Below are 15,834 nucleotides of genomic sequence, written 5' to 3'. Positions count from 1 at the left end.
CTTCAGGAAGAGCTGGTGAATCTTCGGGAACAGAACCTTCATTATGAACAGTGGGTAACACAGTTGTCTTGTTCTGGTGTTTCGCCCCCTCGACGTACCCTGGAGTATGCCCTAGTCTGCGATACCCCTCTCTCTTTTGTTCTCTACACTTCTAGACTTCAATGTTGACAATGGGTTCTGTGCCTTCCCATGTTGGCGACCTCTGGGTTTACATTCGGTCTGTATACGATTCTGGGCTGGGCTGAGCTGAGCTGAGCTACTGGCGCGCTCGAAGGAACACCAGTATTGTGCTTCAGGAAGAGCTGGTGAATCTTCGGGAATGGAACCTTCATTATGAACAGTGGGTAACACAGTTGTCTTGTTCTGGTGGTTCACCCCCTCGACGTACCCTGGAGTATGCCCTAGTCTGGGATTCCCCTCTCTTTTTTGTTCTCTACGCTTCTAGAGTTCAAAGTTGACAATGGGTTCTGTGCCTTCCCATGTTGGCGACCTCTGGGTTTACATTCGGTCTGTATACGATGCTGGGCTGAGCTGAGCTGAGCTGAGCTACTGGTGCGCTCTAAGGAACACCAGTATTGTGCTTCAGGAAGAGCTGGTGAATCTTCGGAAACGGAACCTTCATTATGAACAGTGGGTAACACAGTTGTCTTGTTCTGGTGGTTCGCCCCCTCGACGTACCCTGGAGTGTGCCCTAGTCTGGGATTCCGCTCTCTCTTTTGTTCTCTACGCTTCTAGACTTCAAAGTTGACAATGGGTTATGTGCCTTCCCATGTTGGCAACCTCTGGGTTTACATTCGGTCTGTATACGATGCTGGGCTGGGCTGAGCTGAGCTGAGCTGAGCTGAGCTACTGGCACGCTCAAAGGAATACCAGTATTGTGCTTCAGGAAGAGCTGGTGAATCTTCGGGAACGGAACCTTCATTATGAACAGTGGGTAACACAGTTGTCTTGTTCTGGTAGTACGCCCCCTCGACATACCCTGGAGTATGCCCTAGTCTGGGATTCCCCTCTCTCTTTTGTTCTCTACGCTTCTAGAGTTCAAAGTTGACAATGGGTTCTGTGCTTTCCCATGTTGGCAACCTCTGGGTTTACATTCGGTCTGTGTACGATGCTGGGCTGGGCTGAGCTGAGCTGAGCTGAGCTGAGCTGAGCTGAGCTGAGCTACTGGCGCGCTCGAAGGAACACCAGTATTGTACTTCAGGAAGATCTGGTGAATCTTCGGGAACGGAAGCTTCATTATGAACAGTGGGTTACACAGTTGTCTTGTTCTGGTGGTACGCCCCCTCGACGTACCCTGGAGTATGCCCTAGTCTGGGATTCCCCTCTCTCTTTTGTTCTCTACGCTTCTAGACTTCAAAGTTGACAATGGGTTTTGTGCCTTCCCATGTTGGCAACCTCTGGGTTTATATTCGGCCTGTATACGATGCTGGGCTGAGCTGAGCTGAGCTGAGCTACTGGCGCGCTCGAAGGAACACCAGTATTGTGCTTCAGGAAGAGCTGGTGAATCTTCAGGAACGGAAGCCTCATTATGAACAGTGGGTAACACAGTTGTCTTGTTATAGTGGTTCGCCCCCTCGACGTACCCTGGAGTGTGCCCTAGTCTGGGATTCCGCTCTCTCTTTTGTTCTCTACGCTTCTAGACTTCAAAGTTGACAATGGGTTATGTGCCTTCCCATGTTGGCAACCTCTGGGTTTATATTCGGTCTGTATACGATGCTGGGCTGAGCTGAGCTGAGCTACTGGCACGCTCGAAGGAACACCAGTATTGTGCTTCAGGAAGAGCTGGTGAATCTTCAGGAACGGAAGCTGCATTATGAACAGTGGGTAACACAGTTGTCTTGTTCTGGTGGTTCGCCCCCTCGACGTACCCTGGAGTATGCCCTAGTCTGGGATTCCCTTCTCTCTTTTGTTCACTATGCTTGTAGAGTTCAAAGTTGACAATGGGTTCTGTGCCTTCCCATGTTGGCAACCTCAGGGTTTACATTCAGTCGGTATACGATGCTGGGCTGAGCTGAGCTGAGCTACTGGCACGCTTGAAGGAACACCAATATTGTGCTTCAGGAAGAGCTGGTGAATCTTCGGGAACAGAACCTTCATTATGAACAGTGGGTAACACAGTTGTCTTGTTCTGGTGTTTCGGCCCCTCGACGTACCCTGGAGTATGCCCTAGTCTGCGATACCCCTCTCTCTTTTGTTCTCTACGCTTCTAGACTTCAAAGTTGACAATGGGTTTTGTGCCTTCCCATGTTGGCAACCTCTGGGTTTATATTCGGCCTGTATACGATGTTGGGCTGAGCTGAGCTGAGCTGAGCTACTGGCGCGCTCGAAGGAACACCAGTATTGTGCTTCAGGAAGAGTTGGTGAATCTTCAGGAACGGAAGCTTCATTATGAACAGTGGGTAACACAGTTGTCTTGTTATGGTGGTTCGCCCCCTCGACGTACCCTGGAGTGTGCCCTAGTCTGGTATTCCGCTCTCTCTTTTGTTCTCTACGCTTCTAGACTTCAAAGTTGACAATGGGTTATGTGCCTTCCCATGTTGGCAACCTCTGGGTTTACATTCGGTCTGTATACGATGCTGGGCTGAGCTGAGCTGAGCTACTGGCACGCTCACCAGTATTGTGCTTCAGGAAGAGCCGGTGAATCTTCAGGAACGGAAGCTTCATTATGAACAGTGGGTAACGCAGCTGTCCTGTTCTAGTGGTTCGCCCCCCCGACGTACCCTGGAGTATGCCCTAGTCTGGGATTCATTTCTCTCTTTTGTTCACTATGCTTCTAGAGTTCAAAGTTGACAATGGGTTCTGTGCCTTCCCATGTTGGCAACCTCAGGGTTTACATTCAGTCGGTATACGATGCTGGGCTGAGCTGAGCTGAGCTACTGGCACGCTTGAAGGAGCACCAATATTGTGCTTCAGGAAGAGCTGGTGAATCTTCGGGAACAGAACCTTCATTATGAACAGTGGGTAACACAGTTGTCTTGTTCTGGTGTTTCGCCCCCTCGACGTACCCTGGAGTATGCCCTAGTCTGCGATACCCCTCTCTCTTTTGTTCTCTACACTTCTAGACTTCAAAGTTGACAATGGGTTCTGTGCCTTCCCATGTTGGCGACCTCTGGGTTTACATTCGGTCTGTATACGATGCTGGGCTGGGCTGAGCTGAGCTGAGCTACTGGCGCGCTCGAAGGAACACCAGTATTGTGCTTCAGGAAGAGCTGGTGAATCTTCGGGAACGGAACCTTCATTATGAACAGTGGGTAACACAGTTGTCTTGTTCTGGTGGTTCGCCCTCTCGACGTACCCTGGAGTATGCCCTAGTCTGGGATTCCCCTCTCTTTTTTGTTCTCTACGCTTCTAGAGTTCAAAGTTGACAATGGGTTCTGTGCCTTCCCATGTTGGCGACCTCTGGGTTTACATTCGGTCTGTATACGATGCTGGGCTGAGCTGAGCTGAGCTGAGCTACTGGTGCGCTCTAAGGAACACCAGTATTGTGCTTCAGGAAGAGCTGGTGAATCTTCGGAAACGGAACCTTCATTATGAACAGTGGGTAACACAGTTGTCTTGTTCTGGTGGTTCGCCCCCTCGACGTACCCTGGAGTGTGCCCTAGTCTGGGATTCCGCTCTCTCTTTTGTTCTCTACGCTTCTAGACTTCAAAGTTGACAATGGGTTATGTGCCTTCCCATGTTGGCAACCTCTGGGTTTACATTCGGTCTGTATACGATGCTGGGCTGGGCTGAGCTGAGCTGAGCTGAGCTGAGCTACTGGCACGCTCGAAGGAATACCAGTATTGTGCTTCAGGAAGAGCTGGTGAATCTTCGGGAACGGAACCTTCATTATGAACAGTTGGTAACACAGTTGTCTTGTTCTGGTAGTACGCCCCCTCGACATACCCTGGAGTATGCCCTAGTCTGGGATTCCCCTCTCTCTTTTGTTCTCTACGCTTCTAGAGTTCAAAGTTGACAATGGGTTCTGTGCTTTCCCATGTTGGCAACCTCTGGGTTTACATTCGGTCTGTGTACGATGCTGGGCTGGGCTGAGCTGAGCTGAGCTGAGCTGAGCTGAGCTGAGCTACTGGCGCGCTCGAAGGAACACCAGTATTGTACTTCAGGAAGATCTGGTGAATCTTCGGGAACGGAAGCTTCATTATGAACAGTGGGTTACACAGTTGTCTTGTTCTGGTGGTACGCCCCCTCGACGTACCCTGGAGTATGCCCTAGTCTGGGATTCCCCTCTCTCTTTTGTTCTCTACGCTTCTAGACTTCAAAGTTGACAATGGGTTTTGTGCCTTCCCATGTTGGCAACCTCTGGGTTTATATTCGGCCTGTATACGATGCTGGGCTGAGCTGAGCTGAGCTGAGCTACTGGCGCGCTCGAAGGAACACCAGTATTGTGCTTCAGGAAGAGCTGGTGAATCTTCAGGAACGGAAGCTTCATTATGAACAGTGGGTAACACAGTTGTCTTGTTATAGTGGTTCGCCCCCTCGACGTACCCTGGAGTGTGCCCTAGTCTGGGATTCCGCTCTCTCTTTTGTTCTCTACGCTTCTAGACTTCAAAGTTGACAATGGGTTATGTGCCTTCCCATGTTGGCAACCTCTGGGTTTACATTCGGTCTGTATACGATGCTGGGCTGAGCTGAGCTGAGCTACTGGCACGCTCGAAGGAACACCAGTATTGTGCTTCAGGAAGAGCTGGTGAATCTTCAGGAACGGAAGCTGCATTATGAACAGTGGGTAACACAGTTGTCTTGTTCTGGTGGTTCGCCCCCTCGACGTACCCTGGAGTATGCCCTAGTCTGGGATTCCCTTCTCTCTTTTGTTCACTATGCTTCTAGAGTTCAAAGTTGACAATGGGTTCTGTGCCTTCCCATGTTGGCAACCTCAGGGTTTACATTCAGTCGGTATACGATGCTGGGCTGAGCTGAGCTGAGCTACTGGCACGCTTGAAGGAACACCAATATTGTGCTTCAGGAAGAGCTGGTGAATCTTCGGGAACAGAACCTTCATTATGAACAGTGGGTAACACAGTTGTCTTGTTCTGGTGTTTCGCCCCCTCGACGTACCCTGGAGTATGCCCTAGTCTGCGATACCCCTCTCTCTTTTGTTCTCTACACTTCTAGAGTTCAAAGTTGACAATGGGTTCTGTGCCTTCCCATGTTGGCGACCTCTGGGTTTACATTCGGTCTGTATACGATGCTGGGCTGGGCTGAGCTGAGCTGAGCTACTGGCGCGCTCGAAGGAACACCAGTATTGTGCTTCAGGAAGAGCTGGTGAATCTTCGGGAACGGAACCTTCATTATGAACAGTGGGTAACACAGTTGTCTTGTTCTGGTGGTTTGCCCCCTCGACGTACCCTGGAGTATGCCCTAGTCTGGGATTCCCCTCTCTTTTTTGTTCTCTACGCTTCTAGAGTTCAAAGTTGACAATGGGTTCTGTGCCTTCCCATGTTGGCGACCTCTGGGTTTACATTCGGTCTGTATACGATGCTGGGCTGAGCTGAGCTGTGCTGAGCTACTGGCGCGCTCTAAGGAACACGAGTATTGTGCTTCAGGAAGAGCTGGTGAATCTTCGGAAACGGAACCTTCATTATGAACAGTGGGTAACACAGTTGTCTTGTTCTGGTGGTTCGCCCCCTCGACGTACCCTGGAGTATGCCCTAGTCTGGGATTCCCCTCTCTTTTTTGTTCTCTACGCTTCTAGAGTTCAAAGTTGACAATGGGTTCTGTGCCTTCCCATGTTGGCGACCTCTGGGCTTACATTCGGTCTGTATACGATGCTGGGCTGAGCTGAGCTGAGCTGAGCTACTGGCGCGCTCGAGGGAACACCAGTATTGTGCTTCAGGAAGAGCTGGTGAATCTTCGGGAACGGAACCTTCATTATGAACAGTGGGTAACACAGTTGTCTTGTTCTGGTGGTTCGCCCCCTCGACATACCCTGGAGTATGCCCTAGTCTGGGATTCCCCTCTCTTTTTTGTTCTCTACGCTTCTAGAGTTCAAAGTTGACAATGGGTTCTGTGCCTTCCCATGTTGGCGACCTCTGGGCTTACATTCGGTCTGTATACGATGCTGGGCTGAGCTGAGCTGAGCTGAGCTACTGGCGCGCTCTAAGGAACACGAGTATTGTGCTTCAGGAAGAGCTGGTGAATCTTCGGAAATGGAACCTTCATTATGAACAGTGGGTAACACAGTTGTCTTGTTCTGGTGGTTCGCCCCCTCGACATACCCTGGAGTATGCCCTAGTCTGGGATTCCCCTCTCTCTTTTTTTCATTCGGTCTGTATACGATTCTAGGAAGTTCTACTGACAAACCTTTTTCTTTTCGCTGGGTGAAGGACATTCCCACCTGTAGAGTTCGATTGATGTGTTCAGTGATAAATATTGCTATACTGTCATACCATTTAGTTGTGTTTCGGGTTGCCCATCTGCCTTTGTCGCAATAGACGCATACTGGGGTTGGAATTAAAGCGAGGCTGTTTGAACCGTTCTGTGTAAAGAGTGTCAGAAAAGAAAATTTACGCGTTCTTTTTTACCGCAAAAATAAACTATGCATCGCCGAACGCTTATTCTCCGCCCAAAGGTAGAGCTTGATGTCACAACCAGATGCCAAAGTTTCAGCCCGATCCTATAACTTAATCAAAAGTTAAAATTGATTTTCTGAAAATTTCAATGGGAAAATGGAACCCATTTTTGCCTGTTTTCGGTGTCTGGTGCCATAGAGCCCCATGTGTTTGAAAACTTTGTCGGCCGCCATTTTCCCACTGAAAATTTCAGAAAATCACTTATAACTTTTGATTAAGTTATCGGATCGGGCTGAAACTTTGGCATCTGGTTGTGACCTCTAGCGCTACCTTTAGGCGGAGAATGAGCATTCGGCGATGCCTAGTTTATTTTTGCGGTAAAAAAGACAGTGTAAATTCTTTTTTGTGACACCCTGTACATTACTCCTCAAAAGTAGCAAAATACCGTTACTCGTTACTAGACTTCAAAGTAACTTAATATGTTACTTGTTCCTTTTCTAAAAAAAGTAATTAAATACACTACTCGTTACCAAAAAGTAACTAGGTAGAAGTACCGCATTACTAGTAATGCGTTACGTATGCATCTGGGTTTAACACCCAGAACCTGAGCTGTGCCTCTGGGTGTGTGGCCTAATGCAGCTAAGAATTGCTGACATCACTTGGAGCGGTGCTTGAGATATTTTGTAGCTTCGCATCATGCATAGAGCACACCCATTTCTGGCGCTTGACAATTCTAATCAAACCTGGGGGCTGTTTGCTTATTCTAGGTAACTTATAGATATTGATCATAGAATTTTGATAATTTAAAGTTGGTGCAAACAATTTATTGCACAAATAATTTGCCCACGCTAGTTATACATGGGGTTTACCCCCAGTTGCAATGGTTTGTTTGCACGAAACATTTTGAAACGCACCGCTCGTGAAACATTTGAAACCAATGTCAAGCCTACTATATTCTACCATAGTCAGTTTATATATCGTACCTTCAATCCTTAGCTGATGCTGCTAAATTAGGTGCATTTTCAGCATGTCTCTCACCTGTCTGTGCTCCGTGGCATTGTCATCAGTCTGAAAATAAGAAGAGTAACTACGATATTTCCCTTTGTTCATTCTTGTTTGGTCAGGTCTGGACATTGCCTTCCTAAAAGCCGCACTGTTCATGTCGTCCGGGTCCGTGTACAGCCTGCACAAGACTTCCACGAGAGAGGTGGGTACGCCCTTCGGTGCAACGTGCAAACATAGCCTCGCACAATTGACACGCTTCTTCATTAGAAACATGCACCAGATCTCTGGCAGTTATCTCAGAACATTCGGAATTTGTCGAAGCTTCCATGGTAACAGTTGTTTCGAAAAATCAGACAAATCTCATGCTACGTTTCAGAAAAGTGCCTCCTCTTCTGACAAGCCGACCAAGATATTTTCCTTATTTTTCGGGCCCTACAGTGGACTCTCATTACCTCAAACTCTGGGAAGCCACAAATTTTGTTTGAATTATTGAAAGTTTGACTTATCATAAATTCATCTAACTATGATGCTAGATAAAATTTTGTCTTATATGGACAGCTACACATACAAAGCAAATACTTAATGATTTCCTCTGCACAGGTCTAGTAATCATAAGCAGGTATGCCACACATGAAACATTGGTGAAATGTATGAGAGAAGTTTTTTCAACCCTCAAAAATGTTGTCTATCGTGAACTGTTTAGACAGAACACAACACCTCAAAACATAATTAAGCTTGTTCATCCAGTAAAAAAGTTGTCTATTGTAGACTACCAGTACCGTTGAGCACGCTTCTTGCCACGCACCGGCGCAGTGCGGAGAAGCAACATCCACAGAAGTGGATGTTGCTTCTCTGCTGTGCACTGCTGATCGGAAAGAAATGGGGCCGCGAGAACAAAAAGTATGAATTACACGAAAACTCCTTTTAAATTAGGCGACTTATAAATGCATTAAAATGCCTCTGGCACGCCCCCCCCCCCCCCCCCCCAAATTTTTTTTTCATGCTAGGCGTTAAAATGGTGTATCAGGATATCACCAAAGAATTGTTTCACTTTAGAGTTGCGTAGATTTTTTATAAAAAATAGAAATACGAAGTCAATTCAAAGTTTCCGCCAGTGCACCGTGACGTAACAGTGTACCGCAAGAGGTCGGGGCGGTCAGAAGGGAGGCATCGCGGGAAGTCACGTGAGTTGTATCACTCCTCGTGCTTACCGCGACCGCGCGTAATATGGTTTAGTACATATTTTTGTTATTCTCCGCACCTGCGCGAGCAATTTAAGCATACAAGGTTTCTTTATTTGCTTTTCATTGTTTAATGTTGCTGTAACGGTAGAAAAAGAGGAGTCAGTGAACCTAGTAAACAAGTTCTGCTCATGTTCTAGACAAAACACATTCTTTATACTCGACATTTACTTGTACTTGGTACACTCACCAGTTGTTATTCTCTAGACGGTAAACATCTTCAGCCTGGAAAGTATCCAATGATTCGACGACCTCGGTGTCTGAACCTTCAGCTATGCGATTGGGCGTGTCATATGCTACACATCCTAATTTCTGCGAGCGTTCTAATTTTTATTTTCAAAACTCAATAGCTTGTTTTGTGCCCAGTATGGCTCTGTACAATCGGACTGATGGCATGCACTCGTGCACTGGCTTGTACTCGCAACGCTTTCATCATTGACCTCCATCACGTCGATCTACTGACTCTTCGTCCTCAACTTTTACAGCGCGCAAACTAACAAACGGTGCAGTGATAAAAAGCTAGTGGAACTGAAACTTCATTTTCTACAATCGCTCGTGGAGAAGACAAAAAAAAAAAAAAAAAGGAAGTCTTAGGCACGGTCGTGGGGAGTACGAGGAGTGACACTCACGTGACTTCCGGTGAACACAATTTAGTGATGCAAGTCAATGCGTCCCTTCTGACCGCCCCGACACCTTGCGGTACGCTGTTACGTCACAGGGCACTGGCGGGCACTTTGAATTTTTTTAGCGTGTCGGTGGCCCTTTAAAAACATAGCAGGACAATAAAAATTTTGAAATTTGTTGGAATTATCCAGAAGTATGAAATATTTGACTTTGAATTATAGTGAACGTACTGTACATGTTTAAAAGTTGATATTCTATGCTGTGCAGACTCTACAAGAATTTGTTTTTTAAAATTGCTCGTTATCTGGGTGGTTGTGTAAATCACGCTGTTTAATGCTGTGCATTGGCGTCAGCAGTGTGTTGCTTTCGTCCTCAATGCCCCTGCGGGGAGTGTGCGAGGCAGCTGCGCCAAAGCGGATTGCGTGAATGAAGCTTGATCTTGACTGCACAGACACCCACTGCTTGCAGTGGTAAAATCATTAGTAATGTAAATGAATGACTCTGCAGCCTTTCAGAAATCACAGTCACCTCTTAAACAAAGTGTGTGTGCTTATTTTTTTTTTTAAACAAAATGAGTGATAAAAGCATGCCTTGTCATTTTTAACAGGAGTAATACATGGATGAAGTGAATGCCTAGTCAGACTACAGTGATGGGAGTGCTGCAACATTTGCTCCAAATTGCACCATAAATGAAAGTCTGCTACATCTAGCGCGAAAAGGCCATTTTCGTTAAGAATTGCGCCACACCTGCGCCAAGATAGGCCTAAGCAAAGCAAAAAATAAGAATATTTTATTATTTGCCAGTCCTAATATTTAGACAAGCAGAAGGAAAGAGCGAGAATACATTTATTCCACGAGGATGGCTCTATGGCCTAATGTTCGGGAGGGAGAAGGAAGGAAACAAAAATGAAAATGGTAGAAATATGTGCTTCACAGCATCTCTACTCAACGTATATAGTTTGTTTCTTCTTAGCTCAGAGCACAGTTGAAGGCTCTTAACACATACCAAAACTTCAAGTCACGGCGCATTCGCTGCACGATTTAGCCGATAAAGGCATGAACACATACAGAATGATGACGAACGCCTTGATGTCACATTTTTGACGCTGTTTGAGGGGAGTCCCATTGGCTTGTAGCGTCAAGTGCACCGCTGCACTTCGGCTTAAAATGAAGCCAAGTATAGAAATTGCTCATCAACTGTGCTGGCCCCGTCATCGTCTGAATCTTCAGACGACGTCGGCAATGTCAGGAGCCAAAAGTTGCGAGAAAATATTGCAAAATAGAGGGGTGACAGTTGTTGTGATAATACACAGAACAGGGATATTTCACTCCTGATGAGCTCACTTGATTATCGGGTCTGCCACATGCCTCCGTGCCGAGGCTACAGAGCGCCGTGGCACTTGCGCCGCTTGCGTCTACCTTCACTTCTTCACACCAGCAAACATGTGTCTAGCTTCACCGCTTCATTCCAGAGTGCTAGGAGCAGCAGCTGACATAGGGAAGTGTCTGGGACAGCGGTATTGGCGCGTAAATTATGCTGAGTACTACGTATTAGAACTCTATCATCTTTGATTTTGAATGTAAGTTGTCCTCTAATTTTAGAAAGCAGTGCTGAGAAAGGGGGGTAAAAATATGGGGCTATATTTGAATGAATAGGGTCGTCAAGGTAGTTACCGAGCAGCAGTCAGTCGAAAGGGTAACATACTTTGACTCAACTCTGGTTCCAACTTTGCGAAGCATTGTGCAAGGCGCAAAATGTTTTCGTAATATTTGGGGGTGCTTGTTTTTTGCTGTTTATCATATTTGAATCCTGAGTTGCGTAAGTTTATAAAAGGGGTGGGTGGACATTCTAGTGGATATGCTGGTTTTTGCTGGAATTTTACAGAAATGATGTTTACAGGCTAAATGAACTACCGAGTGTAAAAACGAGACGGGGTGAGAGGCTTCATCTCAACTGAAGTGTTGTGCTATGCTTCATTTTTGAACCATTTCTTTAGTGCCATTGTAAATGAAATTTACTCTGACCTCAGCCTTAATTCTAAAAAGAAGGCCGTTTGGTCCTTTTGTGTCTTGTACATTCTTATTCCAAAAGGTAATAAGTAATATGCTTCAGTATCAAGGAGGAATCCTCAATCATTGTACATATATATGAACTCATTGAGCGATGTAGTCACTTTTTAATTTTGTGACTTGCTTATATTGGCATCTGCTTTAAAAGTTTCTGTGGCTGCTCCAGACCAATATTTTGCCTGTTGCAAAACTGCTACAAAAGGTTAAGGGCCACTTCCATTACTGAGGCTATCTACAATGTCTGATAGACTTTTTCTAGCCAAAACGTTACCCTGTGGATTTTATGCCAAGTACGGCCTATAGTTTAGGAAAAAGTAGTATTAGTTTATGACTGTTTATCAAGGTGTAAGTCCGCACTCCCACCCAAGAATTGCGAATGAATGCCTGCCCCCGAGAAATCAAATTAAAAATATGTCGGGTTCATGCAATGTGCCACGGAACCCACTCTAACATTCATGCCACTAGTTAAAATAGAATCAGTTCTAAACTGGCTGGGTTAAAGGGAAATGGTGGCCACGCCTTTAATGGGATTTAGCACACTTTATTTTAAACGCAGCAAAGTTACAAATGTTTAAACATACACAAAACCAAGAATTGTAACAAGCGAGTTCCCAAGGTTTCCTAATTACCGGCATAATCTTGTCTTCTTCATTGCGGACTTCTTCCTTCTCCGCTGGCTGCTCTGAGCGGTGCAAGCCAGCAATCACTAATTGGGCCTTGGGTGGCAGGTTGCACCATTTAGCCGTTTCAAGTGACAGCCTATGCAAGGCACGCGGGTTGCATGCTTCTCCCTGCCTCCGCCACTATCAGCTGGGTAGCACAAGCTGCTGCCTGTTGCGTGTAATCATTCAGGCATGTGCCACTGTTTTTTTAAATTTGTTAGTGATCACTGGCATGCATGTAAACTACCGATGCAGGTGTCTACAAGCTGTAAAGAGGTTGGAATTGTTGTTAACATAAACATTAAAAAGTCATTTTCTTTGTGGATTGATGTGGTCAGATGCAGTATCCACATATCCATTTCTAAACTTGTCAAACTCCTTATGACCTTCATTTAGCTTTTCTCTCCCATTGTCAACGACAAAAAAAAGTTAGGTTGTAAAAGAAATATGTTACACTGAAAATGCTAACGCGGAAGTTGCACAAGAACTTAAAATTGACATCAAGCAAGTGGAAAGTGGCCAATACGCAGCAGAATATGCGTGGAAATTTGATATTTTAGGGGGGGGGGGGGGGGGGGCTGAAATCGATTTTTTTTTTACTGTTTTATTTATTGAACAATTTCGGGGTCCCTTCCGAGTCCGAAAAATGGGTCGGCGACTGTACTGGTGTAATTTTCTCGTTTTCACTGGTGCTTTTTAGCTTTTATACTGTAGGAATCACCTACTGCGTTTTCTTTTTAAGTTTTTATCATTTGGTCTTTTCGGATTGAGAGGGTGTTGTTGAGTTTTGTTTCCAAGATTTTTTTCACTTTGTAAAAAGTTTGCTCATACCTGTTGACGCTGGACAGCAGGTGCAGCGATGACCAAATTGTCTTCGCATTTATGGGGCTTTCTGTTTAAAAAATGTAATAAACTCCTCATTCTTTTTTTTTTTTTTAGTACATCAAGAGGAAAGCTGAAGAGCTGGGTGTTAACTGCCGCGTCATTGCAGAGCTACGGTACAACATCGACCGCATCTACGTGTTCCACAAGAAGGACTCTAAGGATGTAGCTGTTGACTTTGTGCACTTCTCGCCCAAGAGCATCGCCTCAAAGAGCTGACACCCAGGGCCAAGTGCCGGACCAAAAGAGGGACAGTTTTTGAGAAGTTCTTTATTTGCAAAATGACAGTCCACAAGCGTCGTATATACAAAAAAGTATCTTACAAAAAGAATGGGGTTTCCACGCATCGAGGCGTACACGCAGTACCGGTTGGTGGCATTCCAGTCGCAACGCACAACCACGTGCGTTACACGATCACACACAGATGCACAGCCTGAGACCTTGCAACACTATCGGCGAGGGAGTGTGCGTAGAATGTGTACGTACAGGTTATGGAGCGCCTGCCTCTCGCGAAGGGGCTACGGAAAGCAAGCCGACCGCCGTTAATACTGATTCGACTGGTTGTCTCGCCTTTGTGGCACAAATGAACAACCGCTATGTACACCCACAGTCCCTTTGTCCCTCTGGTCTGAATATGCACTTTTCTGGTCATGCTCGGGGAGAGCTCAGAAGCTCCGGGTAACCAAACGTGTGGTCCAGTCGTTTTGATTGGATTAAATCGCCATTTGCTCTGTCATGCCCGCAGAAACCTTTTGCATTCAGCAAGCCTCGAATTTCTGGAAGTGTGCGAATAATTAGTGGCGCTTAACAAAAGAGGTGGTATTACGGCTGGGGTAGGTTTAGTTATGTCCATTCTCCAGTGCCAGTTGTGCAAGCCCTTCCAAAGTGTCTGTCTTGTTTGCAGCTATAGTCACTGACGAGGGAGGAGCTTCTGTTATCCCACCTCCAGTGCAAGCTTCCTACATTTGACAACACTTTGGCATCGCATGCTCCTTGAGTGCGCACTCACAGCCAGAGCGCTGCAACAGATGTGGAGTGCATGCTGAAGGCCGACTATCGAAAGACATGTTCTGCCATTCTCACTTTAAAATGATACTAAGTTCACCTTTGTCTCGAAGACGTTGACTAAGAAAGCAAACGTGTTAGCACCTAATAATTCGAAGAACTATTATGCTTGTTAGGATCAGTTGGAAAGATTCAGGCTATGCGGTATGCCAGTGGCAATGAAATTTAGAATTCCAGTAGAAGTTCAGACCAGAGACACTGGTGACATTGAGGAACCATGGTACGACTGAGCTTGGGTGGCTCATGAACACAAAGTCTGCTGTTGAGGACATGAGAATGACGAGTGTTGGTGCACACATGAGCAAGCACTCCAATAAAGGACAGAAAGCATTTGACCACCATCACAATCAAACTTCATGGACATAAATTACACGAGACAGAATAAACGATACAAAACCGGGAACGGGAACGAGCTGTTCCAATGTCTAACATATGGCCACCAATAGATATTCCAGTAGTTGCCTTGTTCAAGCTACTGAAATATTAACAAAGGTTGTGGTCAGCATGGAATTTGGTTGACAATGCAAGCTACGATACAGACATTTGCGATTTCTTGATGCGTTTCCTAATGATTATGCTTGGGTATACTTTTGCACATTACTCGTCCGAGGTATATGAAACAACAGACATTCAACATAGTCACTCCTACAAATGATGTGCGACTTAAGTTGCATGCAGAAAAAATGAGCATGGCTCTCCAACTGCTTGTTAAATGATCCTATCTGGGCTTCCTGACCTGAGCTAGACTTGCATTCTTGAAATAGTTTGCCCGTATGGCAGCAAAAAGGAGAAAGCGCTATGTACATAAAAGTAAGTTTCACCTTCAGTTTGTTTTCCCCCCTCTTCACTCTGGAAAAAGCTTTGAAAAGTTTATTGTGGGCTCTACACTAAGCAGTTGAGTCTCGGCTGCTACGAGGCTAGTTGTGTTACTAAGCCAGGATTTCAGGACTTCCAACGAACACATCTGGTTTGCTTTTCGGGAAGTCTATGCCAAGTTACTCGTCAAAGAGCGAACTCTGCGGCTCCCCGAACCAATCAGAGCAATGGAGGCAAAGCACATGACAGCCCTTACCAGAGGCAAGAGTGTAACCCATCAAATTGGAGTGGAGGGAAGGAGAGACTCCTCTCTTAACTGGACCTCCTTTTGTGTATCCCAGATGTCGCTCTTCTTTCCCTAGAAGATTAGCCCATCACTAAAAATTCATACAGAAGTGACTTTCGTCTCCTACCCATGGCTTCGACAGCACTTTGTGCAAGTATTGAGCTAGAGTATATAGTCACATGTCTGCCTCCAACACACTGATTGGCTCTGGGACCGTAGCCTTTGCCGTTTGCCAAGTCACCGTGAGACTGAGTATAGCTCACATTGACGAGACTTGCGTGCCGACGTACTCTTTTGGAGATGCCGTAGGAACACTACCTTATTTACACTAGATTCTGAGCACCAATGAGTACATGGAAACATATGCTATAATGAGTCTACCAATATGGGGATTAGAGAGTGTTTTGTCCTGTCCACTCATCCGAGTGCAATGCCTAGCTGGCCTTTTCTTGCATGGTGTGGACCAGATCACCGTCTCTCGGAGCAGCTGCAGTCCTTGGCGACGAGGTTGTTCAGTGTTGTGGTGACAACGCTTTCCTGGTCCAGGTAGGTGACGTTGAAGGGCGTGTAGGTCGCAGATTTGCAGCTGTCCACCTTTAAATAAAGAGCAAGCAAAGATTTTTTATATGTGTGTTTTAGAATAGATTATGAATAAAATATGGCTTCCTCTTGCA

The 15,834-nt window shown here is 45.9% G+C and overlaps 1 protein-coding gene across 1 annotated transcript in view; it reads left to right on the top strand.

The window, feature by feature from the left end:
* LOC115321119 (rRNA N6-adenosine-methyltransferase METTL5) overlaps positions 1–15,834 on the top strand; it is a 35,028-nt gene extending 19,194 nt beyond the window's left edge. Inside the window, exons 4-5 of the mRNA XM_029981403.4 lie at positions 7,634–7,716; positions 13,051–15,834. Of these exons, the coding sequence (XP_029837263.2) occupies positions 7,634–7,716; positions 13,051–13,212 (245 nt within the window). The 3' untranslated portion in view covers positions 13,213–15,834. The remainder of the gene's footprint in view (positions 1–7,633; positions 7,717–13,050) is intronic.

The sequence above is a fragment of the Ixodes scapularis genome, unplaced genomic scaffold, assembly GCF_016920785.2.
Source record: "Ixodes scapularis isolate PalLabHiFi unplaced genomic scaffold, ASM1692078v2 PGA_scaffold5__190_contigs__length_132052651, whole genome shotgun sequence".
NCBI lineage: Eukaryota > Metazoa > Arthropoda > Arachnida > Ixodida > Ixodidae > Ixodes > Ixodes scapularis.
This window is presented reverse-complemented; position numbering and strand designations above follow the sequence as displayed.